At 46.0% G+C, this 25,509-nt stretch overlaps 1 protein-coding gene across 1 annotated transcript in view; it reads left to right on the forward strand.

Annotated features, from left to right (window-relative positions):
* TYR (tyrosinase) overlaps nt 1-23,603 on the forward strand; it is a 62,213-nt gene extending 38,610 nt beyond the window's left edge. Inside the window, exons 3-6 of the mRNA XM_066621694.1 lie at nt 414-561; nt 15,604-15,785; nt 21,181-21,183; nt 23,374-23,603. Of these exons, the coding sequence (XP_066477791.1) occupies nt 414-561; nt 15,604-15,785; nt 21,181-21,183; nt 23,374-23,603 (563 nt within the window). The remainder of the gene's footprint in view (nt 1-413; nt 562-15,603; nt 15,786-21,180; nt 21,184-23,373) is intronic.
* Nucleotides 23,604-25,509: the final 1,906 nt, after the last annotated feature.

Consider the following 25,509-nt stretch of genomic DNA (forward strand, 5'->3'; position numbering starts at 1 on the left):
GAGGGTTGCAAATGGCCCCAGGGCCGGGGTTTGGTCAGCCCTGGTGTAGAATGATGTGCCGTGTCTCCATTTCTGTGACCCACTGAGCAATCTCAATGAATGAATACCCAAGATGTTCATTCTGAAATCTGCTAAATAGATCATGAGCTCTCAGCAGAGCCACAGTTGATGATCACTGAAGAGAAAATCCCACTCAACTTTTAAAAGTATTTTATTTCTTGTGAGAGAAAAAAATATGCTAAGAAACAAACAAAAATGATTGCAAACCAAAATTGAGATCTCTCTGTTTTCAAGACCATTACAAAGAGAAATCTTACAAAAAAAGGGGGTTGAGGGAGGATATAAGCATATTTAAGCAACATTCTTGCGTACTAAGACTGTCATTCACTGCTCAACTTTCTCTTCGCCAACAGGTTTTGCGAATCCAAGCACTGCAATATCAAACGTGTCCCAAAGCGGTTTGCATAATGCATTACACATCTACATGAATGGCTCCATGTCCCAAGTACAAGGGTCAGCTAACGATCCCATCTTCATTCTGCACCATGCCTTTGTGGACAGGTACGTTTCAGGCTGCCTGACAACCCTGATGTCTGCAGAATTAAACATTGTTGATATTCAAAATGTGGATGGAACTGAAACATTATCTGACCATTCATTCATTCATTCATTCATTCATTCATTCATTGTGTTTATAGCTTGTATTTCAACCAAGTTGGATCCCAAACCAGCTTACTATTAAAATTCATCTGGAGTTATAGTATAAATTAGTGTTTCTCAAACTGTGTGTCAGGACCCACTAGGTGGGTTGAGAGCCAATTTCAGGTGGGTCCTCATTTATTTCAGTGCATATTTTATTTTTAATATGTTTGACTTGATGCTACCTTGGTATGTGACTGCACTTGGGGAAATACTACAGTTCTGTACTTTTAACACTATATATATGCTTTTAACAATGATAGTCAATGGGGCTTACTGCCAGGTAAGTATGGATCGAATTTCAGCCCTTGGGATGTTTGGGAATTTTTTTTAAACAGATCTGCTTGAGAGGGTTAGGAGGGTTCTTCTTTACTTTAAATAAACTTTTAAACTTATAGCTATTGTAAACTTTTAATTTACTTATTTGATTTTGTCATGGGGGGGGTGTTAAAAATTTTCCTGCTTGATGATGTCACTTCCAGCCATGACACCACTTCCAGATTATTGACATCACTTCCAGTGGGTCCCAACAGATTGTTAACCTAAAAAAAGTGGGTCCCAGTGTTAAATGTTTGGCAAACACTGGTATAAGTACATAGGTGTGTGTATGAATGGTAGAGAAGGAAGAGAGGTGTTGTTTGTATCTCATTACTCCAGTGTCATGTTCTTTCTTGCATTTTGAGTTACCGTATTTTTCGCTCCATAAGACGCACCTTTTCCCCCCAAAAAAGTGGGGGGGGGGAGTGTGTGCGTCTTATGGAGCGAATACTGCAAAGCTGCAGGCGTTCTCAGGGCAGCAGAGCCTCCTTGGCAGGTGCTTCTGACCCTGACCAGGGTCCTGCCTGTGCTCAATGGTAATGCAAATGCAAATGCAATGGTAATGCAAATGCAGATTGAAATGCAAATGCAGGCGCTCAGTGGTAATGCAAATGTTCAGAGCTTAGTGACAATGCACTTGCAGAAAAATACTACAGTACCTCATTCTACCAGTGCAAGGATGATAAAGCAGAAAAGGCTAGCATATAAAATTCCTTTTAAACTAGAGGTAGTAAAATATGCTAAGGAGCATGGAAACAGAGCAGCAGAGAGACGTATTTTATTACACTATTTGGTTCAGAATTTTTTTTCCTGTTTTCCTCCTCTTAAAACTAGGTGCATCTTATGGTCAGGTGCGTCTTATAGAGCGAAAAATACGGTACTTCTTCAATAACCTGTATGCTTAGCATATTCAGTGCAATTTAATTGATCAGATCTCTGCATTTATATTATGTCTGACAACAAGCATTTGGTTGTTTGATACGATTGTGAACATTCCAGGGTGTTCTCCATATACCTCCGTGTGCCACAAGTTAAGTCTCAAAGTCAAAAATCCTATAAACAGAGTGTTGAGAAGTGCTCCGTACCTATGGAGTTTTCATCTCCCATAGTCTGGGGGGTGAAATGATTGCACTGCTGTGGCTAGTTACTTACAGCCCAATCCTGAGCTGCCCAGCACACAGGGCTTAAGTGACGCCAAAAATGGCTGCTGTTGTGACACCCCAAGCAGCAGCCATTGCCTCCTTGAGAGAAGGGGACTTTCATTCCCTTCCCCCAGGTAAAGCAAGTAGCCCTGCAGCAGGGCTACTCGATTCTACAGTGACCCAAAGTTCAACGTAGAATGAAGAGCCTCCATTTCAGGTAGACAACCTGGTACGGAGGCTCAGGATCCAGAGCAAAGCTCCACTGGTCCCATCTTCCTCCCACCCCACTCCTTCCCCCAGCATGCCTTCTCATTGCCCTCTCCCCACTCTCCTGCTGCCTTCCCTGCCCTGGAATGCTTCTCTCCCCACGCCTTCACCTACCTTTCCACTGCCCGGTAGTCCATGCAGCTGCTGAGTAGTGGAGCTTCAGCGCTCCACCAGTGCTAGGGCCCGTAAACGGGCCTTGTGGCACCTTTGCGACAGTGCGCACCAGTGGTGAGCCAGCACGCACTCTTTAGAATTGGGCCCTTAGGCTCTAGTAGGGTGGATTGGTTGACAAAAAAAAGAGGTTGTGCTATAATGTTTGCAACACTCATAAGTTTCACTTTAGGTGTCACTATTGTGAATAAATGAGAAACAGCCCATTTGACAGTCACTGTTTGTGCTAGGAAGACAAAAATATCTGGAGTGCTGTGTGTACTCACTGTACACAAGCCAGCTACTGGAGGTGAGGTGGGGGGAATAAATCCAAGAAGACTTCAACATGGACTGGTTTGAATCCTGTTTGAGTGTGGAGATGTGAACTCTTATCTTGACTAGTATCACTATGTAAAAAAGGAAGATCAATTTCGCCAACTCTTTTTTTGGTCCACACGTCTGATTTTTCTAAATAAGGTAGTTTACTTAAATATTTTTGACATTCTCCCTATGGGTTCTGCGTCTGCTTTGTGTGTTCTTAAAGCCTCAAAATTCACGTTATTGGCTTTATACTATTTGAAGGGCAAAACTGGATGGCCTCCGGGTTCATGAAGCATGTGAGGAATAGACCTGATTCAGACGCTTATTGGAAGGCAGTCCAATTCAATATGTTCTCAGACACTTATTGGAAGGCAGTCCCAATTCAAGGGAGAAGGAAACTCCCTTTGGCTGAATTCAGAATCAGCTCAGTATTTCTCAGTCAACATTTAGGAGCAGCTTGCCTGTTCTGTTTCAATTCATAATGTTTCCAACTGCCCTCAAAATTTCAACTTTTTTGGGGTATGATTCCTATTTTGTACACTAACCCCAGTTCAGTCAGAGCTGTGCAAATGCCCACAAAAGCTGTCTGGTCTTTTGTTTTTTGTTTTTTTTTTAAAGGTACCACTATACAGAGCTACTGAATTAGATGCAGTGGCTGACTGTAGATCAGAGAAGCTACATGCTGCCCAATTCATATTCTGAGCCTGAGCATTATAAACTTTCTACATCACTGTCCAGTTCTCATTATGGGGGATTGGATGTGCATCCTTTGGCCTTGATCCCATAACCAGTCAATGGAAAGTATTCTGTGAACTAAGGGGTATGCTTCAGGGTCTGATCTCGAAGGAGTATGAGGTAACTTCCTTACTGTGGTGAAAGCCCCTGATTCTTCCCCTTGTTTTGAACTCTTCTGATCAGCGACGGACATCGCCAGCCCCACACACAGGGCAAAAGTCCACAATGGCACCCCCATGGACTGTCTCTGCCCCCCTGCACAAAAATATGCGCCCCCCCCCCACTCACCGGAGGCTCACTGAGCCTCACACAACCTAGGGCTGCATCAGGGAAGCCTCTCTGAGGTTCCCCAACGCTATAAACTGTGCTTCCAGAAAACCAGAAGCACAGTTGCTGACCTCCTTAGGAACCTCAGAAAGGCTTCCGTGGGGTCCTAGAGACTTGCACCTGGAGCATTTGCCCCATCAGACCTAATGGTAGGTCTGCAACTGCTTTAACCTCCCCAGAGACTTCTAAGATGCCTCATTCTCATAGAAAGACTGTGGAGTTATCCTGAGACAGTAGCCTTTATTGTGGGACGGTGTCCTTTGAAATGTGAATGCGAACCATGAAACCCACCTGAAGTTCAAGGGTGGGAGATTCAGAAACCCAGATGACCCTCAAATGGTAAAGCAGAGTGAATACACGCTGGTTCTGTAAAACACATACCTTTTCTGTGCTTTGCCCAGTGTGAATGTAAAGAGCGTGAGGGACAACTCAATCCTAACTCACTCCATAGGCAGTGGTGCCAATCTGCTGTCTGCTGCATCCTAAGGGAGGGTTTTGGTCCTTGCCCTGGGGAAGGCCTCAGCTGGCCTGCTGAGTCTACTCAGACCTGGGCCACCTATATAGCTGATGCAAGTCTTAGTGGACCCCTGGAGGGAGATCAGACCCAGGAAAGGGGTTAGGATTCAGCAGATGCCACCCAAACCCGCCCCCTTCCTGGGGTCAAAACATCCACCGCTTCTGTGTCTCCTGTTCCAATCAGCATCACACAAGACCAAAATAGGGATATACTGCATTTTTTTCACCCCCATTTGAGGTGATCCACTTGTAGCTGGAGGATTGATTGATTAATATTCAAGCTGCAATTCAGGATTTTAAAGGCTCTGTGTGAGTGTCAAGGGTTATTATTATTATTACCTTATGGTTTGGTATTCACATAGCAAGCCTCAAGCTGTTTTGCAGCCCTCTCCTCGCCCTCTGATGACGAAAGTCGCTCCAAATGATACACTGCGGAGCCACATGAACTCCGGTTCCAAGCCGCAGTAGACCTGCTAGACAAAGTCAGGTCAAGAGGTAGCCATTAGCAATGGCTTTCCACCCACCTGTACAGTAATTCCAAAACATTTTCTGAATTCCTTGAAAGGGTTGTCAGTTTGTACGTTGCTGGCTGAGAATGGGATGTTTGAGCAGGGCACCACCAAGGTGAAAACAGTGGTCCAGTAGTAAATATTGCAGTGCAGGAGCTTCTCACTCACAGAGAGAGAGAGAGAGAGAGAGAGAGAGAGAGAGAGAGAGAGAGAGCGCACCAGCCATGTCCCATTCAGGCTAGGACATGAACAAAATCCATTTCCAATTTCTTCTGCCATTGTCCTTCTTTGAAATGTATTATAAATTTGTTGAGTTGGCATCCTTCAGTCTCAGAAGACTATGGTATCGCGCGCTGAATGGTGGTTCTGGAACAGAGTGTCCTCTCCAGTGCACGAAGCCTGGGTAAAGTAGGTATGGAGGATAGGCTGTTACCCATGCAGCAAATCCCCCCTCTCCACATCGCTGAAATGGTCCAGTGGAAAGGCAGAAGCCAATACGGTTGGTTCCAGCGACTGTATAGCTGGAGCAGGGATCTCCAAACCCCAGCCTGCTGGCCAGATGCACCCTGCAGTGAGCCTTCATCTGGCCAGCAATGAGCCTCCAACCCCAGTGAGCTTCCAGCCCTCCAGAGGCTCCCAACCTTGGTGTCAGTTATTGGCATCCTTCAGTCTCGGAAGACTATGGTATCAGGCTCTGAATGGTGGTTCTGGAACAGAGTGTCCTCTCCAGTGCACGAAGCCTGGGTAAAGCAGATATGGAGGATAGACTGTTTCCCATGCAGCAAATCCCGCTGAAATGGTCCAATGGAAAGGCAGAGGCCAATACTGTTGGTTCCAGCAGCATCGCAGGAGTTGCCAGAACGTGACTGTGTTCAGCCATGAACTGCCCATAAATTTCATGACTGTGTTCAGCCATGAACTCAACATAAATTTGTTGAGTGGGTTACAGGAATCTTAAAACCTTAAGTATGTTTCAACAGTATGATAAAGTTTAAACAACTGAATTAAAAAAATTTCACAAATAAGTATAAAAGATATTTTAGAGTATTTGCAGGTTTACTCAGAAGTCCAGTAGGACTTACTCCCAGGAAAATTTGCAAGAGATTGTAACCTTGGTGTAATGTGAGCTACATACTGTCTCTCAGGCAGCTCTTGGGAAAGACAATGGTAGTCATTAATATATGCCCCCTAGGCAAATTCCTCAGTTTGCCTTCTGTTGATCTTGATACTTTGCTTTGACTAAAGTCCTTTGAAAAAGGGCAGCACCGAAGCCCCCCTGTTGATGACATGACTGGTCCTGCTGAAGGGAGATCATCAGCCTCTGCTCTAACACCCCTCTCCCTCAACAACTCATCTGGATAAAAATGGGGGGGGGGAAGGAGGAACAGCTTAAATTATGCTCTAGAGCAGCCATTTTCAACTACTGTGCCATGGCACACTGGTGTGTCATGAGTGGCCCACAGGTGTGCCACAGGAATTAAGGGGAAGGTGATTTATTAGTAGGGCCAATGGGAATGTGAGCCCCCCCACCGACAGCATGGTGTGCCTTGGTAATTATCAAAAACCTGATGGTGTACCTTGACAATTTTAGTGCCTTGTCAGTGTGTTGTGAGATTCAAATGTTTGAAAATTGCTGGTCTAGATACAAGCTAGATATGTACAGCCCCCTTATTCAAACTCTTGGAGAAGAACACAACCTGCCCTTTCAGTGCTGAAGGGGTCTCAGGGAGCCCCCAGGAGCACACTTTGGGAAATGCTGCTACAGAGGGTAGGATCAGAAGAAATGGATTTAAATTCCAAGGGAGATTTTGATGAAGTGAGAGGCAAAAACCTCCAATGATATGAAGTGTTTAGAGTCTGCCTTGAAAAGTGGTAGACTCTCCAACATTGGAGATCTTTGGGCAGAGGCTGGACTGCCGTCTTTCAGGGATATCATAATTGTGGATTACCTGACTTGGAAGGGGACTTCAGATCATGTGAATTCCAATAGCTTCAATGGAGACTTTTTTCCACTGGGACTTCAGTGTGGAGGAAAAGGATTAATGCCCCCTCCTTCAACGCAACAGTCCTGATTTAGATAACTGGGACCCCACAACCAGTACTTTAAAAAGAAAAAGACAAGAAGTACCTCCTCCACATAGCAAGTAGAAGTAGGGCAAAAATATAGAATAAGCAACTGTATGCTGAATCTATATCCACTATTGCATAATTCTTCTCCCTTTTACTTAAGCACATTTACAGTGACTTGAAACTTTGTTGAGAAAATACTGATAAATTATAATGATCCTGATCCCTCGATCTTTTAATCTGAGAACAGGTGCTCCTGGACTCATGTGATTTTAGACAATGTAAGATCTTTGACCCCGATTATTTCATTCCAGGTAATTAAGGCACACACTGCTGACTGCCCCCTCAGCTGCTGTATCAGTGATTCATAATTCTATCTTGAAAAGGTTAATCTTGCCTCCCTTGGACTTAACTAGAGAAATCTAGGCAGCCCTCTCTTTTGTTCATTGTGGGAGAGGAGGTAGAGCCATCTCTGCAAAACAGATGCTGGCCTTGAAAAGACAAGGTCAGCATCTGTCAGTCTCAGAGAGAGAGAAAGAGCGCCATTGTAATTGTAAGGAGAGGATTTATAGCAGCTTTTTATTTGGATTCACTTCTAGTCAAAGTCCATGTTGTTTATGTTACTCTAGTGGTGACACTAGGGGGATGTGGATCATGCAGACCGTCTCAGTGATGCTCTCAGGGGGGTGATGGCCACTGGGCAAAACCGAGAACATCGCAAAGTTATTCTTGAATAATACCATCATGTTATATATATCATTTGATGAGTAATTTCATGCAGAATGCAATGAAGCCAATCTTGATGAATTATCTGTATTCTATCAAACTTTATGGCCAAATAACCAGAAAAGGAAAACACAACTGCCTTATGTAACTAAAACTGGATTTTCATCACTCAAAACTGACCAATGAGACTGATTGTTCCGAGAGCCAATGAAGTGTAACTATGACACAGCAGGAAACCAATATGGTGTTAGTATGAGTCAGCTCTCATTTCCATGAATCAGAGTTAATACTAGAACTCTTATTCTGTTGTCTCAGTGCCATCATTTTGGCCACTGGTTTTTTGTTGTTTGACCTGTACTGATTATAAGCACACATATGTAATATGTTATTCTGTATGGTATATATAATGTTTTTCACAGCTTAAGTGATGGCCCACTTACAGAGGACCTAATTTTATTTATTATTTGGATGCCCCTCTTCAGCAAAGAGCTCCCCAGACAGCAAACAATTTTACAATAAAATGCATGATTAAAATGAAGCTTAAGATCATCCAACAACAAAAGTTCTAACTGCAGAAGCCATAAACACTTGGAAGAACAAATAAGAACTGCCAAGAAGCAAAAGTTTCAGAGAGTAAAAGCAGTTCACTGACATGCCAAAAGGTGGCAGATAATCTTTTATGGGAAGGGTAGATACAGAACACCATTCATGATGACCGTAAGAGCATAAGAAGAGCCCTGCTGGATCAGGCCAAATGCCAGCTTCCTGCATCTCACAGTAGCCCACCAGATGCCCCAGGGCACACACAAGACAACAAAATACCCGCATCCTGTTGTCACTCCCTTGCACCTGGCATCCTGAGGTAGCCTACTTCTAAAACCAGAAGGTTGGCCATACACATCACGGCTTGTAACCTGTGATGGACTTTCCCTCCATAATCCAATCCTCTTTTAAAGGCATCTAGGGCAGGCATCACACAACATACTGTGGCAAGAAGTTCCACAGATTAACGATATGCCAAGTAAAGAAGTAGGGCCCTATCTCTAGTCACCGTACAGTCTCACCAGGGCTGGTTTCAGTCTCAGGGGACTCTCGGCAAACTGTCTTTGATCAGCCCCTTCCATCCAGATAGTCCCCAACTGCATAATATCACCACCAGCAATGGGTCCTTTTGCAGTCTCTGAGCCACTGCAGACCACTGACACCAACCTGGGGGCCTAACAGAAGGGCCTCGGAGGATGAACATAGCCATCACACAGGCTCATAATACTTGATCAGTGGTAAAGCTCAGAGATCTGCGAGAAACGACTTTGCTTCACAGTGACAACGTGTAGCCGGCAGAAAAAGTTTCCATTCGTTTTAGCACCAGCCCAAACTGAAAAAATGACAAGAGCTGTAATTTCAATGATTGCATCCAAGCTGTTTTTGATGCAACTTGAGTGTGACTTTATTTGAGTTAATAATCTATGAAATTTGAGACATGTTTTTCCCCCCAGGCGCATTAATTGCTCCTTTCCGCAGAAGCATCTTTAAAGCACATTTTCTCATCCAGCCACCTTCTCATAATGACAAGTGGCTGCTCTGAAATGGCAGCATCATTTCGACTTCCGTCATTGTTGCCATGAAGAATGGAGCTTCTTCAGATGGTTGACTGCTTTGAACATTTATGGAGTAAATGGAATATCAAGGTGGATCTCTGAAGACTGAAACCAGCCTCATCTTAAATGACAGGGCAAGAACGCAATTGGTCCGGTTGTGAATATCCTCCCAGTAGTATGAATACCCCTGGGGGCTGGGGATAAGAATAGGCCCTCAGTTTGGTTGTACTTGTCGTAAGAGGTGACTAAACAGCCACCGGGTAGATGGGACTCGTCAGCCTGGGAAGGCAGCTCATCTGAGAGAAGCAAAACTCTGATCCCAAACCTCCACTGCCTTGTGGCTACATCCAGTTATGGAAAAGGCTTCAGGAGTCAACCTTGAGGCAAAATCCAGAGCCGGAGTCCCTGAGGCAGTTCACGGCTGAACACAGTCACGTTCTGGCAACTCCTGCGACGCCGCTGGAACCAACCGTATTGGCCTCTGCCTTTCCATTGGACCATTTCAGCGTCGTGGAGAGGGGGGATTTGCTGCATGGGTAACAGCCTATCCTCCATACCTACTTTACCCAGGCTTCATGCACTGGAGAGGACACTCTGTTCCAGAACCACCATTCAGAGCGTGACACCATAGTCTTTCAAGACTGAAGGATACCAAAAGTATGAATTAGGAGGAGCCATAAAAACCATCACCATAGGACAACCATTTCCCAAACATGCAGTGGGGCACACTGGGATACTTACAGAATTGCCTCCTCTTGTCCAAACCTGGCTCCAGGTTTCTGGGTCCCCTCAGCAAACCGCCCCCCAATGGACACCCTCCTACTTGGGAGGGTTGCTGCACAGAAGTGGTTTCCGGGATCAGTAGTGCGACTTTCCAAGGGGTTTGGGCTCTTGTTGACCCCTGCCGAGCTCTGAAGTCATCTGGACTTCTTGGGCATCTCATGTCTTTCTGAAGTACACATGGCAGGAAAACTGAATGGGGTCCTGTCATGTGGCAGTGCTCAGGAACTCTGCCTTGAAGGCAGCAATGTACAGTAGAACCATTTGTCTGTCCAGCATATGTTCTTAAACATTAGCATTTTGCGGTGCTTCCTGCATGCCTATTTCCAACCTCGGCCCTACTATGATGCCAGAAGAGAAGACCCAAGTAGTAATGTTCCATCAGAAGCTTTACATGACAGTTCATTTAAAACATCAGCCCAAGGGATGAAGGGATATACCCATGGCGTAACCCAATCCTAACTAAATTCTCATACAGAGGGGGGAGGGTGGACGGAGGGTGGTTCTGGGGCTGGCAGGTGGGGAGTGGGAGGCAGGGCTGAGACCCAGCAGTTATGCTGGATTCTAGCCCCCCATTCCTGAGCACCGCGGAGTGGCTACAAGTCGCTTCGCTCTGCTTGAACTTATGCCACCTCCAGGGGTGGTGCAAGGCCAAAGAGACCCAGTGGCTTACCCGGAAGTGATGTCATGGACAGAAGTGACAGTATCAAGCAGGGAAATCCTATTCACACTTACCCAGGAGTAAGCCCCATTGACTACCATTGTTAAAAGCATATCCATTGTCGCCTGTTAAAAGTACAGATCTCCCCAAATGTAGTCACATACCAGGTTGACAATCAAGTCTAATATACTCAAAATAAAATATTGAAATGAATGGGGACCCACCTGACATTGGCTTGAGACCCATCTAGTGGGTCCTGACACACAGTTTAAGAAACAGTGTATGAGAGCAAACTAAAAAAAAAACACCAGAAATTCTGTCCCTTGCTGAACATTGATGTTTAAATATTAGCTGCAGGTAGTCCACTGAAGACATAATGGGGTGGAAAATGGTTTTAAACCTTCCTTCTGCCACGGTACCGATTTGGAGCTGGCCAGTCCATGGTGGCTATTGCCCTCTGGAGGGACGTTGCCGTTGGCACAATTGGATGCTTCTGTCTCTGGGCTTGTAGCAGCCACAAGAGGCTCTGATTTGGAGTGGACCTTAGCCTGCTATTTAACAAACAAAAATCAAGCATGCAAGGCCAAATGGCATGATTAAAGTTACATCTAGTTTGGCTGTAACAGTATATTCATTGCTCTTGTCCGGGCATCACTGGCCAGTCTTGAAATGGCAACCATGCAAAAGTGAGCCCTCACTAGAACCCCTGTGCCATAGAACCCAAGGTCATTCACATTTAACCCATTTTTGCCTGGCCCACAGGTGTACATATTTGGTCCCTGTTGCATATATGCAACATTGGGCAGAAATGGTTTAAGTTTGCCCTACAGTAAATTTCCTAAATTTCAAATATAGGCAGATCAGGCCCTGGAAAGGAATAAGGAACACACCTGATCAGAAAGGCTTTAAACTGAAGGCTGAGAGGGTTGGAGATGCAAGCCAGCTGCATTGGCGTGTGGGAATTTCCACTGGATTGGGCCACCGGTGGCTGCTGTTGGTGATCATAGAATAATCGAACATTAGAGTTGGAAGGGACCTTGGACCCCTCCCCAACACACACACACACACACTCCCATTCAGTGCAGACTGTCCATCCTGACATGCAGCTGTCCATCCTCCGCTTAAAAACCGCCAACAAGAGAATGCCCACAGGCTGCATATGACAGCCTGTTCCAGTACTGGTCAGCTGATTCAGGCTACAATCCTATCCACACCTACCTGGGGGTAAGCCCCAGTACTTATCATAGCACTTACTTCAGAGTAGACATGCATAGGATTTGCCTCCTAATTTTACCCCCATTGGTTCCAGTACTATGGAACCAGTTAATCCACAGTGCAACGTTCCAGTCTCAGAAGTCACAGAGAGCGAGTCCTCCTCTCCTGACACAGGATAGTCTTCCTTCAGAAGTCTGAAGGCTGCTATGCTGTCTCCCTGTAGTCTTTTCTAGCTTAAACATACCAAGCTCTTTTAATTGTTCCTCAGACCAGTGGTTCCCATATACTCCAGGAGTTTGGGAGCCTCTATAAGTCTTTGTGGAGGAGGGGGAATGCAGCAACACGACCTCCAGGATCACACCACTGCCAGCGGCTACATGGACTTAATTTTACTTGCCAGTATTGGCAGCAGCCTCCTGGGGGAGCAGGGAGCCCCATGCAGGGCTCTCAAAGCCTCCTAAAATGTAAAAATAAAAATTGTGACCAACTTCCAGTTTTTTTTATAGCAAAACCAGAAGTGGCTTGCAACCTTTAGTTTCAGATTTTGCAAGGTTTCAACAGCCCTGTGGAGGCTTCCATGGGGCTCTCCACACCCCTGAGAGTGAGTAAAATGAAGCCCTTACGTTGGCAAGGGCGTGATCCTGGGGATCGTGTCACTGCATTCCCCTTCCTGGCCCTTAAAGAGGCAAAGACAGAGCTTCTCAGGTTGAGGTGTCATGTCACCCCAGTTTGAGAACCTGTGTCATAGGCCTTCCCAGTCTCACCATCTTAGTTCTCCTTCTCTGAATAGTACAGAATAGAGTTGTGACTGGTCATGAGCTGGGATCTATGCCTCGGTTAACACAGCTGCATCTATGCCTCGGTTAACACAGCTCGGTTAACTGCATTAGTTCTTTTGGCAGCAGCATGAGAGCAGCTGCTGGTTTATGTTCAGATTATGGTCCACTACACTAGTAGTCCACTAAAGATACCAAAGCTTTTTTATTTGTGCTGCTGTCAAACATGATGGGGTCTCTCCCATCATGTACTTGTGCTCCTGATTTATTGTACCTCTGTGCATCGCAAACATTTGTCTCCCCTGAACTTCATCTTGTTGGTCTGGGTCCAATGATTGAGCCTTCATTGGGCCATTTTGAACACTGATCTGGTCTTTCTGGGTGTTAGCCAGAGAGTCAGTCCCATAAGCAGAGCCGTGAGTCAGTCCATGAGTTAACAGGCCAATAGGTCAGTTAGCCAAAAAGTCCGTTTGTCTGTCCATCCACCCACTCACTCCAATTCATCAACTTTACCTGCATCTTATATCCCTGCTTATATCTGCTGCTTATATCCCTGAAGACCTCATTGCCTCTAGTGGCTGCAGCTGTGCAGCACACCCTCTGCTGAAAGCCCAGGCCTTAACCCTGTGTTCTCCAGAATCAGCAGAGCAAAGGGTCACTGCTGACACCACATCCTATCTCCTTGCAATACCTTCTGCAATTCCACTACAGGTGTTAGCTATTCCCCGCCCCCACTGCAGCTTAGTGTCATCTAAAAATTTGATTCACATTCACATCTACCCCCTCATCCAGGTCTATCTGGTCCTGGACGGCACACCGGCCACCCCAGAGGTGTCAGGTTCTATGAGGTCCACCAGAAGTCACAGCGGCCAAGCAATGGAGATGGCTCCCCTTTTGCAGCTCTGGAGCAATAGGCCTCAGATAGGCTATGGAGGACGGGGGTTGGTTCACCCGTATCCTTCTTCCTACTTATGGCTCTTGTAAGCTTACAGGCCAGTCAGCCTCCTTACCACCACTGACCTTCATCCCTGCCTGCTCCTGCCTTATAAAGGCTTTGCCAGATCCTTCTGGACTCACCCCTTCCTCCCTCCCTGCTATGCTGAGGTCTGTTGCAGGATCCTACCCCCCTTCTCTCCCCCCTCCCTTGGTGCATCTATTCCTCCTTGTACTCTGCCACATCACCTCTGTCTTCCAAAACCTCAGCCCCACCTGCTGCTACTTTGTCATGTGCAGCCTCCCCGGGCTGTGGGCCCTGTTGCAGGGGCTCTGCAGACTTATCAGAGGAGCCACCAGCCAGAAGGAGTATCACTGCCCCCTGGGATGCCTCCGACCAGACAGGTGCCCAGCCAGGATCAGGATCAGGTCATTTATAAAAATGTTGAACAACGCAGGGTCCCAAACAGAGCCTTGTGGCACTCCAATGGATGGCTCAGTCCAGGCTGTTGTAGGGTCATTTAACAGCACTCCTTGAGAACTATTGTCCAACCATCTTTGAATCCACCTAGCAGTAGAGCCATTTAGCCCATGTTTTACCGTTTTATCCACAAGCATATCATGGGTGACCTTGTCAGATACATTGCTGGAATCTATGCACACTATGTCCATGTCATTCCTATGACTGGGGTATTGTGGCCATATTCCATGTTTTGTTCATTGCACTATTTGTTATGATTGTAAACAATTATTACACTTTATATTTCATTTCTATTTTTTGCACTTTATTGTTTATTTTCCTCTACTTTGAATGTCACCTGGAATGCTCCGTTTATTTGGCGGTAAGGGCTGGATATAAATGAATGAATGAATGAATGAATGATCTAGATACTCTAGACCAGGGGTCTCTAAACTTCAGTCGAAGGGCCACATCAAATATCTGGCACAGTGTCGAGGACCTGAAAAAAATGTAAATATAAAATTTAAATTTAAATAAATACATTAGAGATGAAACTTAGATGAATGAATAAAGGAATGTCAAATGGTCAAATGTTCAGGACTTCTCAAAGCACGAACACAGCCCTGGAAATAAAGCACACACTTAAATGGACCCCCTTTCCCCCACCCCACAAGCACAACTCTGGTTGTGTTTGGTCAGCTGGGCCAGATGCTCTCAGGGGATCAGAGGCTGGCTGTGGGCCAGATAGAGGCTCACCACGAACCGCATTTGGCCCCCGGGCCGGGGTTTGGAGACTCCTGCTCTAGACCACTGATTTTCAATCAGTTTGCCATGGCACACTGGTGTGCCGTGAATAGTCTGCAGGTGTGCCACAGGGATTTGGGAAGGATCATTTATTATTAGGGCCATTGGGGGATGTTAGCTGCCCACCAGCAGCATGGTGTGCCTTGTCAATTTTCAAAAAGCTGATGGTGTGACTTGACAATTTTAGCACCTTGTCAGTGTGCCCTGAGATGAAAAAGGTTGAAAACCACTGCTCTAGACAAAGAGAAGGACTTCTTCTTGAGAAATCATGCTGGTTTCTAGAAATCACCCCATTATTTTCTAAATGCTCACTGACATTCTGCTTAATATAATCTGTTTCAGAGTTTTTCCAGGTATTGATGTCAAGCTGACCAGCCTGTCATTTCTCAGATCCTCCTTATTCTCTTTCGTTCAAAATAGAGACAACATTTGCTCTCTTCCAGTGGGCTGTTGCAGCTCCAATATAGCCACTGGCAGAGTGCTGTACAACCCTCTTCTGCTGTTGTAATTAGGATTGGGCAGATTGGGTGAAAAAAAGGATACAACAGTATATACAATCAGAATAATTGTGACACTGACCTGGATTCTTCATCCTGCAGCATTTTTGAACAGTGGCTCAGAAAGCACCAACCGTTGCGTGAGGTTTATCCTGCTGCCAACGCGCCCATTGGACACAACCGTGAATTCTACATGGTCCCCTTCATCCCGCTCTACCGGAACGGAGAATTCTTCATTTCCTCAAGAGACCTGGGTTATGACTATGAATACCTAGTAAATCCAGGTAATACAGAAGCACTGAATTGGTAGCCTCTGGGTGTTAGATACGATGTCTTGATATCTTAATGTATGTCCAAATTAGAAGACATGGAGGGTCCTGGATGATTCATGTTTTGAGACATCAAATTGTTGTGTCTGTAATATTTCTGAGGTTCTCAAAGTACAGGAACCCAACAACCTGTTGTCTCTAAACACGAATTATTCTGGAGCCGACAGCTCTATTTAATCCTCTAGTTTGATCTTGATCATACAATTCCCTTACAACAGAAAGAATAAGATACAAGAAATGGAGGGGTGTAAGATCCTGGGATGTGTGAGAGGACCAGTGAAGCTCTGTCCTTTCTGGAAAGACCCATCCTATAATCCACTGCTATGTCACCAGACATTGCCCAATGTATCTCAAGTCTTTCCACGACAGCATTTAAACCAAGCCTTGGTTTTGCTGGGTGGTGGGGAGTGAAATGCTTTCTTTTGTTTCCCAGAGCCAAAACTAAGATTTTTCCAAGCACCAAATTCAACGGGAAGTGTCAACCCGAACATCTCCATAATTGACATATGAATGTACAGAAATCTGGCCGAATGAAATAAATCTAGATAGAGTTGCATTGAGCTGGAGCAGGTGTAACAGTGGAAGGCGCTCTTGGTGGTTAAGTGCAGGTTATAGGACCGCAGGCTTCTTCCCTTCCAGGTCCTCCCTGATTAGGGCTGACCTAAGACCTCCTGACACCTGATAGCAGGCTGCTGCACTGTCTCAGTGCCCCCCAAAATACCATGTCTGCACATGCATGGATGTAGGGGAGTGGGGCACAAAAGAGAGGGTGAACTCCCTTTTCTCCTCCCCTTTACTTACCAGGAGTGCAGTGTGCAACTTCCCTGCTGCACACCCCCCCTTCTATTTGATATGAACAGAAGTGGTGCAGTTCTGGGTTCCCAGCCTGTATCACTTCTATTCATATCAAACAGAAGCAGTAGGGAGGCTATACACTGCAGTCCTGATAACTAAAACTAAAGGGAAGGGGGGATAGGTTCCAACTTGCCTGTCCCTGACTGCTGGGTGCTTTGTAGCTTGGTGCTGGAATGTGGCATTTTACAAGCTACATCAAATTGCTTCATGGCTGGACCGGCCAGGTCCCTGAATTCCCTACTTCACGTCATGCATTGAGCATTCAGTTGGCTAGCCAGGATTCCCGCTTAGTTGGATTTCAAGCTATCTTGGAATGCTGCTGCCAAATCCTAGTTAAGCAGCTATTTGGGTGACAGGAGAGGGGAAGAACAATTTGCATTGCCAAGCTGGGATCAGGGGAGGGGGGCGTTAACCTTTTCTCTTTGCACCTCTCCTGACTTAAAATTGTCTCAAAGTTTCTATTAACAATGAAGAAAGAAAAGGCCAGTGCCTGGACTGTACCCATCTTTTTTTCTAATGAATTGCTGCATCAGCAGCGGCAATTTAATTTAAGGAAACAATGCCACAGCCTTGGTCCAGATTCAGAACCCCCTACCTTTCCACCCGGATGCAGTAGCTCAGCAGATTAAACCACTGAGCCAATGGGCTTGTTGACTTCAAGGTTGGCAGTTCAAATCTGTGCAACAAGCTGAGCCCCCATTGCTTGTCCCAGCTCCTGCCAACCTAGCAGTTCAAAAGCATGTAAAAATGCAAGTAGATAAATAGGTACCACCTGGGTGGGAAGGTAACGGTGTTCCATGTGCTTAGGCGTGTAGTCTTGTCGGCCACATGACCATGGAAACTGTCTACGAACAAATGCGGGCTCTTCGACTTAGAAATGGAGATGAGCACCACCCCTAGAATTGGACACAACTAAGCTTAATGCCGGGGGGGGGGGACCTTTATCTTTTTACCTTTCCACCAGAGAAAAAGCCCCTGGACTTCAAATTTTCATATAGTCATGAAGGCTTGATGGAATGTCCATAGTCTACCACTGGATAGCAAATACTGGGAGGCAAGAATGGGAAAGAGCTATAGCCTTAAAGCCCTCTGTTCTGCCAAATCCCAATCCACTGGGCCTTGTGCCCACTTAACACTGATTAGTTTCCCTTGTGAAACTCACCAGTGCAGCAAGCAAAAGTCAGAGTCTAGTTCCAGTCCACAGATTCCAAGTAAACCAGTCCAATCAATGAGAGTTGCCAAATCAGAGTCCAGAGCCACTAAGCCAAGTTACAGTCCAAGATCAGATTCCAGGTAAGTCAGTCAAATCAGTCAGGGTATCCAAGTCAAAGTCAATATGCCAAGTCCAAGGTCAGATTCCAAAGTCCATAAGCCCAGTCAGCCAGTTTCCTCTCCAACCTGCACTCCTCCTACAACCCACACCACTAGTTCCTCCAGGTGCTGTTTATATGCTCCCAGGTTCACTTTAGCCTCTAGTGGCTGCAGCTGTGCAGCACACCTCCAGCTACCACCTGGGCTTTAACCCTGCGTTTACTTAGAGCAAGGGGCACTGTGGACACCACACCCTATCTCTTCAGTAATATCTTCCGCGATTCCTCTTATTGGCTTTCTGGAAGCATTTGTTGGGTGCTATAGGAATCCAGTTGCTGGGCTAGATGGGCCCTCCTTATTGGGATTGTGAATCTCCTGTATCATGTTTAGGCAGGCTCTAGGTCTTGATTTATCCCAGTGAAGGTGGGAGTGGGAAATCAGCTCCAGAGAAGTGAGAGCCCCGGGGGAGGGAGTTCACAGCACAATCCCACATTTCACCTCTTTTGAAACACTCCTCTGGGCAAGGTCCACATGGGCTCCTTCTAGTGCTTTTTCCTTTGTTTCTTTTATTTTTTCAAAGCAAGTGCCTGAGACCAAGAGTTATACCCGTAGCCCCGCTTTCAGTTTGCACGACCAAACCTTGTACAATCTGATTTATGTTTGGCTGAAAATGCAGTTTGGAGCCACAAGGCCAGTAATCACACTCTAAAGGCAGCAGAAGCATTTAAGCAACACTAATGTTTAAATGGCTTCACCCTGCTTCCCCCCCCCCCCTGTATACACATAGTCTATCAGAATGACAGTTTAGCACTCTAGGCAATGCTGCCCCATGGAAACATTTTGTCTTCTGACTAGAGAGAGTGTGAGACTTGTGTTGTTCTTAGCAAATCAGCGCCAAATGGCGTCCAGACTATCCCATTCAATGTTTTTGCTAAATGCAGCCTGGCTGATCCAGCACCATCCTGAAGCAACCATTTCTATGACCAGTATTTCCTGTGCGAGGAACAAAAACAAGGCTTTGGTTTCAGCTGCTGATCTAACCAGTGGCGTAACTAGAGGAGGTGCAAAGCACTAAGTTTTGCAGGGAGCCTCACCACAGTGTGCAAGCAGCCCCTCCCCTTCTGAGCCATTCTGGGAAGAGAGAGACAATTGGTGACCCAGTGGTGGTGGGGCCTAGCCCCAGTCCTGGGTAACCCAGAGCAGCTCTGGGTCGCTCAGATCTGCGCCATCTCTTTAGGTGGTGCCAATCCAAGTAGCCCCATTGATGATACTCGGGGTAAGGGGTATGAATTCCCCTTACCCCGGGCTGATCCACACCAGTAGCCCCAACTCTGCATTGGATACAGGGCAGATCAACCGTCCTCCCCATTCCAGCATGTTTTAGGATTGGGTTGCCTGGTTTTTTCTTCTTGTCCTTATGCTTCTTTTATGGTAACCCAGTTTGCTTGTAACGTAGAACTGGCAATCTCTTGTTTGAACGAACCTTAGTTTGCTTAAGGGGAAGTCCACTAAAACTGAACATTGGGAGAGTTAGAACAGACAAAAGAAAACATTCCTTTACCCAGTGTGTAATTAGTCTGTGGAACTCCTTGCCACCTGATGTGGTGATGGCATCTGGCCTGGATGCCTTTAAAAGGGGGTTGGATAAATTCCTGGAGGAAAAGTCCATCACAGGTTACAAGCCATGATGGGAATGTGCAACCTCCTGATTTTAGAGGTCGGCTACCTCAGAATGCCTGACGCAAGGGAGGGCACCAAGATGTAGGTCTCTTGTTGTCTCTTGATGGCTCCCTGAGGCATCTGGTGGGCCACCATGAGATACAAGAGGCTGAACTAGATGGGCTGTTGGCCTGATTCAGCCCGGCTTTTCTTATTTTCTTATGTTCTTATGCCCATAAACTGGAAATGGAGGCTGTAATTTGCTTGTGTTTTCCAGTTCTGGTTTGCAGGCATATGAGGTTCAGGTCAGATGAAATAGCATACTATGGGCTGCTGAAAAGCAGCATGTTGCGAGCTGGAGAGACGTTCACGCAGCTAGCTGCTGTCCGGCTGCTCGGCTTGCGTATCTCCCAAGGTTAGAGCACACACACTCCCGGCAACAAAGACGATACAAGGCAGAAGTCCTACACCAAACGCCTCTTTACTATGTACAATATTTACAACAGCAACAGACCAAATAGTGCACGATTCACGGTTCACACTGATGTAGCCTTCGGCACAAAATCCACTCTGCATTTCCCACGATCCAGCTTGCTCCTGCTGGAATTTATATGAGTGACAGCCAATCAGAGTGCAGTAAAAACTGCCAAGTCACTCTGACATTGCATGTGGTGACACACACGCGCGCGCACACACACACACACACAGAGGTAACAGTCACCTGGTATGTGTCACCAGATATTGCATCATCCTTAGCTCCCAGGATGCTGTGCTGGCTTAGTCAGGCCAAGGCTTCAGGGCCTGCTCCTATCCAGGCTGCAAATTATCAGCAGCCCCGGGGATGATCCCTTATAAATTCTTTTGGCTCATTCTTGTAAAGCCAAACCATAGTTTGGTGTTCTCTCTGAACTGAGCCTATGGTGGAATCATGTGATTGCCTAATCGCTTCCTATTGTTTCTGGTATTAGAGAGTGATGTAGACTTTGCTGCTTTGAAAGGGCACTGAGGTCAGACACCCACCTGGAGTATGTTGTCCAAACTTAGCCCCTAAAGCTGTTTGGGACCCAAGAGTCAACAATGAAGAAGCACCACAAGGAGATGAAATGTCGATGGGTGGCTGATTGTCTGTAATTAGAATTGACAGTGCTGAAGAAATATTCTCTTGGGGTGGAAGTACTGAATTCCCTTAAAAGGCCTGGCTGGAGAAAATCAGTATTAAAATGTCAAGTTAAAAGAAAAGATTAGAGAGAATATTTTAGCCATGGGGATTTCCTCAGGCTAAGGGGAGAGGACAATAAAAATAATTGAAAAAGAGAACTGTAGGGGAGGATAAAAAAATCTCCCTCATGCAGACAATACAATGTGGCTGATACCTGCATTGACTTAATTAACAGCACAAACAGCAGATTTTTTAAAAAGGTAATTATTATTTCCTTTCAAGCCTTTATGAGCAGGTAACTATCAGCTGGAGAGCTCAGGAGGCACTGGAGAGGATCTGTGGGGGAAGCATCTCAGATTACTGCAGATGGTGATATTTAAGGTAGAAATAGAAAAATAAATTCAGGGACTGAGAGCAGGAAAGAAACTCTTGTGAGTTTCTTCAGCAGTGATGGATTTAGCCCATATCTTTGCACTAGTGAAGGGTGACACACACCCGTGCGCACAAGTAACATTAAGAACTGGGTCCAGGAAGAAAAAAAGCCCTCCCCCAACTTCCCCCCCCCAATAACTCATTTTTTCTTTCCAAATTCAGTTTCAAGTGTATTTCAGATGGAAGTGTGGCTAGAAGGGGGACAAAATGGTAAGTAATGCAGGCACTGTTCACCATCGGAGCCATTACAGGCCGTGATGGCAATATGTAGGTGCTCTCCAAATCAAATGGTGTCTCCTGCATGTTGCTGTAGCTGCCAGAATGGTTTTGACCATTGGGATCCATTTACACAGTGGGAGAGGCCACTTACACAGCATGTTATGGTGCCTGCGGTACTTGTCATTTTGCCCCCCTCTAGCTATTCTACTGATTGCAGATCATCTTGCCCCGCAAATGATATCTATCACTGGGAGTTCAAGAGGATCTGATCCCTTCCTGACCCCCAATAAAAGTCCTCACTCACTCACCCAATGCACTACTTACCTGCACCCCAAGCCACTTCCTCCCCCACAACACATTCACACTTTGGCTGCTGCTCCAGTGCTAGAATATAAAGATTGCAATGCAAGGTCATTCTTCCTGTTCCAGTCTACAATGCCTGGCACTTGCCTGACAAATTCAAGGAGCTTTGGGAACTGTGATTTTCCCAGGGGTACCAACACGACATGGAGGGTAAAAGACAGGAAAGGGCTTAAATTCTTCTCCAGCTCAAATTTCATTCCAAACTTTTGGGATCCCCATGTTTGCCTTATATTGAGTGAAGCATTATGGACTTGCTTGGAGTCCAAGTTGTGCTCAGAACCATCACTTTGTAGCACCCATTGTTTTATGGCAGGCCCAGAGCACATGCTTTACACATAGAAAGTCCCACGTTCAGTTCCTGCACTCTTCAAAATAACCTCAGGTAGCAAATGCTAAAAATAGATACCTGGCTTCAGGACCTGTTGCCAGTTAGAAAATTAGGCTAGATGCAGTCAGTGGACTGATTCAGGTCATTTTATGTGTTTGCCACCTAGAAATTATCACCTGGAAATGTTTGAAGATACAGTTAGCAAGCTGAGATGGACATTATTCTACATAATTGGTTTTTTTCTGCTGCCTTCTGCCTCTAAAGTGTAGTACGTAAAATTCACAGTCAAAGCAATCAAAAACTAGCATAGGCTATGCAGATGAAAGGACCAGGCTAGGTCTATAAGAGCAGGCTTGAGTCTTAAAAAGCAGAAACTCTGTCTCAGGTCTTTCTCTCCCCTCTCCTTTCCTGGTTAACGAAGAACTTTGGCTTACTGTGACACCTGAACACGGGCCACTGTCATTGTTGCTAACCATGGTTTACTGTCAAACCAGAGATTGAATCCAATCTCACTTCACTTTGTTTGGAGCAGCCGGCCAGAAAGAAGTGGAGTGGGCGTCCCATAAAGCATAGAAGTCAGGATGAGAAGTCACAAGAGTCACTTGAAAGGATGCCATCTGCAGAGACAGGAAGGTTCATAACCACCTTCTTTAAAATGGCTGTTGCAATCCACAACATACCAGTTATGCATCATGTCATCCTCCTTGCAAAAGAGGTAGAGATTATGCCCAGGGTTAAACCTCTGCTGCCTGGATGGGTCTATTGAGACCTGCACCTGTGATTTAGCTGGTGCAAGTGGACCTGGGAAAGCCCATTTAGGCTAGGAAGGAGCTAGAATATCAATGACTGCTGCCCCTCCCCAGCCTCAACATACCCACCCCTACTTCTTTCTCCAGCCTGTTCCTCATCCTCCCCACCCTGTTCTGCCTCTTAATCCCCTGCCTCTGCATTGATTTATCAGCGTCGAGTCTTTCACAGGGCCACTGGTGCACAGCCATGGTACACTTGACGTCACATGAGGAATGCCTGAATTCAGATGTTCTATTTGCCAAATGTGGCCTTGGCCTCTGGTGATAGTGAAGTAGAAGGAACAAATGGCATTATTAAAACCAGTTCACCATATAATTTGCTCCCTTTTTCATGCTCTGGCTCTCCAGTGAAATCCTTTATTTAATGTAAAACTGAAGGCATTTTTCCTCTTTCCTTTTTCTTTACAGTCAACCCCTTCCAGAATTTTTTGGTGCCTTATTTGGAACAAGCCCGTCAGATCTGGGCATGGCTGGTGGGAGCCGCGGTGATCGGTGGCATTATTACAGCACTGATAGCTGGATTCACGGCTCTTGGGTGTCAGAAGAAGAAGAAGAAGAAGAGACCCTCAGAGGAGACACAACCTTTGCTCATGGAGAATGAAGATTATCAACACGTCACTTACCAGTCACAGCTATAATAGCTGCCCAGTTGCCTGCCCTTAGGGCAAACTAGACATGACTTGAGGGATTTGTGATGAGATTTCCCAACCTCTGTTTCAAAAGTTGATGAAGGGGGGGATCCCAAACTGGATCAGGTCAACAGTGCTGGGGATTGATCAGTCCTTCCCCAACACCATTTTCCTGCTCAAGATGCCCCCCTTCATGCAGCTATTAGGCTCACTGTGTAGGGAGGATATCTATACAGATACATGTTCCCCCATTCCAACAAGGTTACCAAGTTCCAGAGCCTGGTCTGACTACCCATGATGCATCCACCTTACTCCAGGTCTGTATCTAGTCAATGCCTGGATGGGAGACCCTTTGGTAACCCTGGTATGAGTTCAATTACGGCAAAGTATAAATGAAACAAAAGTTAGCTTTGGACAGGGGGATGCAGGCTGCTATAGGTAAGGAACATGACATGGAGACAGGATCTAACATCTGATCATTAATCAACCTGGTTATGTCTAGCTCAATTCTTCATCAACCCACGATCCCAAGGTCGTAACTGAAGTTGAAGCCCAGTCCATTCTAAACATATTAGCCATTATTTTATACATATAATCAGAGTTGCTGAAAGTGGGATGAAACAGTTCGGTAACGATCCTAACTTGCGCAAGAAACAGGCAGTCAACAGCTTGGAGCCAAAAGCAGCACAGCCTAAGGCAAGGGGAAACCTTTCCCCTTAACACTTGTCACGCTGCAGTGGCCCAACTGGGTCTACTGGGATCTGCACCACTGGACAAGGTGGCACTGATTCAAGCAGAACAGAGCAGCCAGGGGCCACTCCATGCCACCTGTGAATGGGGCTAGGATCCGGCATGAGTGCAGAATCCTGGCCCTACTTCCTGCTCCCTGCACAGCCCCAGGAACGCCCACTGCCTGCCCTCGCCTGACCCCAAACACCTCCCTCCTGCCTCCTCCATGCCCTCCTCGCGCCTCCCCCCAAACCCCTGCGTTGACCAAACTCAGTCAATGCAACTCACCTGTTCCCCAGGGCCCAAGTCAGGTGGGGTGGCCGGCACACATCCATTTGCCAGCCTATCTCCCCTCTGAGTGGCGCAAAAATATTTTATGGCACTTTTGCGACACTCCAGCGCCGGCACAAGGGACTGGCGTCAGCCCCAGTGCCAGGTAGGATTGCGCCCTTTGTCTCTTTGTCTATGTACTGCTTATGTACCGTCAAATTGTAATCTAGATTTCTGCATTTGTAGCTTTAAATCTATGTGGGGGGCTTAGTAGCCAGGGGTTCTCCCACCTGTCCCTTGCCTGTATTGCACAGCAGGCAAGAGAGGAAAATAGAGGAAAGCAGGGAATAAAGGAAGTGGAAAAGAATCCCATTGAAAAAGTAACTCTAAAGCTACTACACGGATCTCCAGTTTCTCAGCTGGCAATCCTTGTTATGCATGGTGGGGTGTCTGATCTGGGTTAGGAGTTCTGAACGAACCAAGAGGGTGGAAATGCTTCCACATTAATAGATCTGCATGTCCTCACTGATGGTGACTTCACGCATCTCAGTGAATTTGACAGGATTTCTGTACAAGCAGCAATTTGTACACAGTCGGTAGAACATACATTGCCTACATTTGTGGGCTCCAGTTTACATATTTTGGGGCATGTTCACAGGCCTATTTTGAAACATATTGTATGCCAACACACAGCACTGTCATATATGTTGAAACTCATCTTTGTATCCTAAATACAAACATGTTTTTTCTGTTAACACACCACAAGATTTACCAGTACACCATATTTTCTTCTGCCTCAGTCATAAAAGGGTCACCCCCACAGCACCAAAGACTGTCCCAGTTTGTTCAGCCCTTCCTTAGTCGCCTGCAGAATTAAAACCCTGGTTAATGAATATTGACTGGTTACCTTACCAAT

Source organism: Tiliqua scincoides, chromosome 3, assembly GCF_035046505.1.
Source record: "Tiliqua scincoides isolate rTilSci1 chromosome 3, rTilSci1.hap2, whole genome shotgun sequence".
Lineage (NCBI taxonomy): Eukaryota > Metazoa > Chordata > Lepidosauria > Squamata > Scincidae > Tiliqua > Tiliqua scincoides.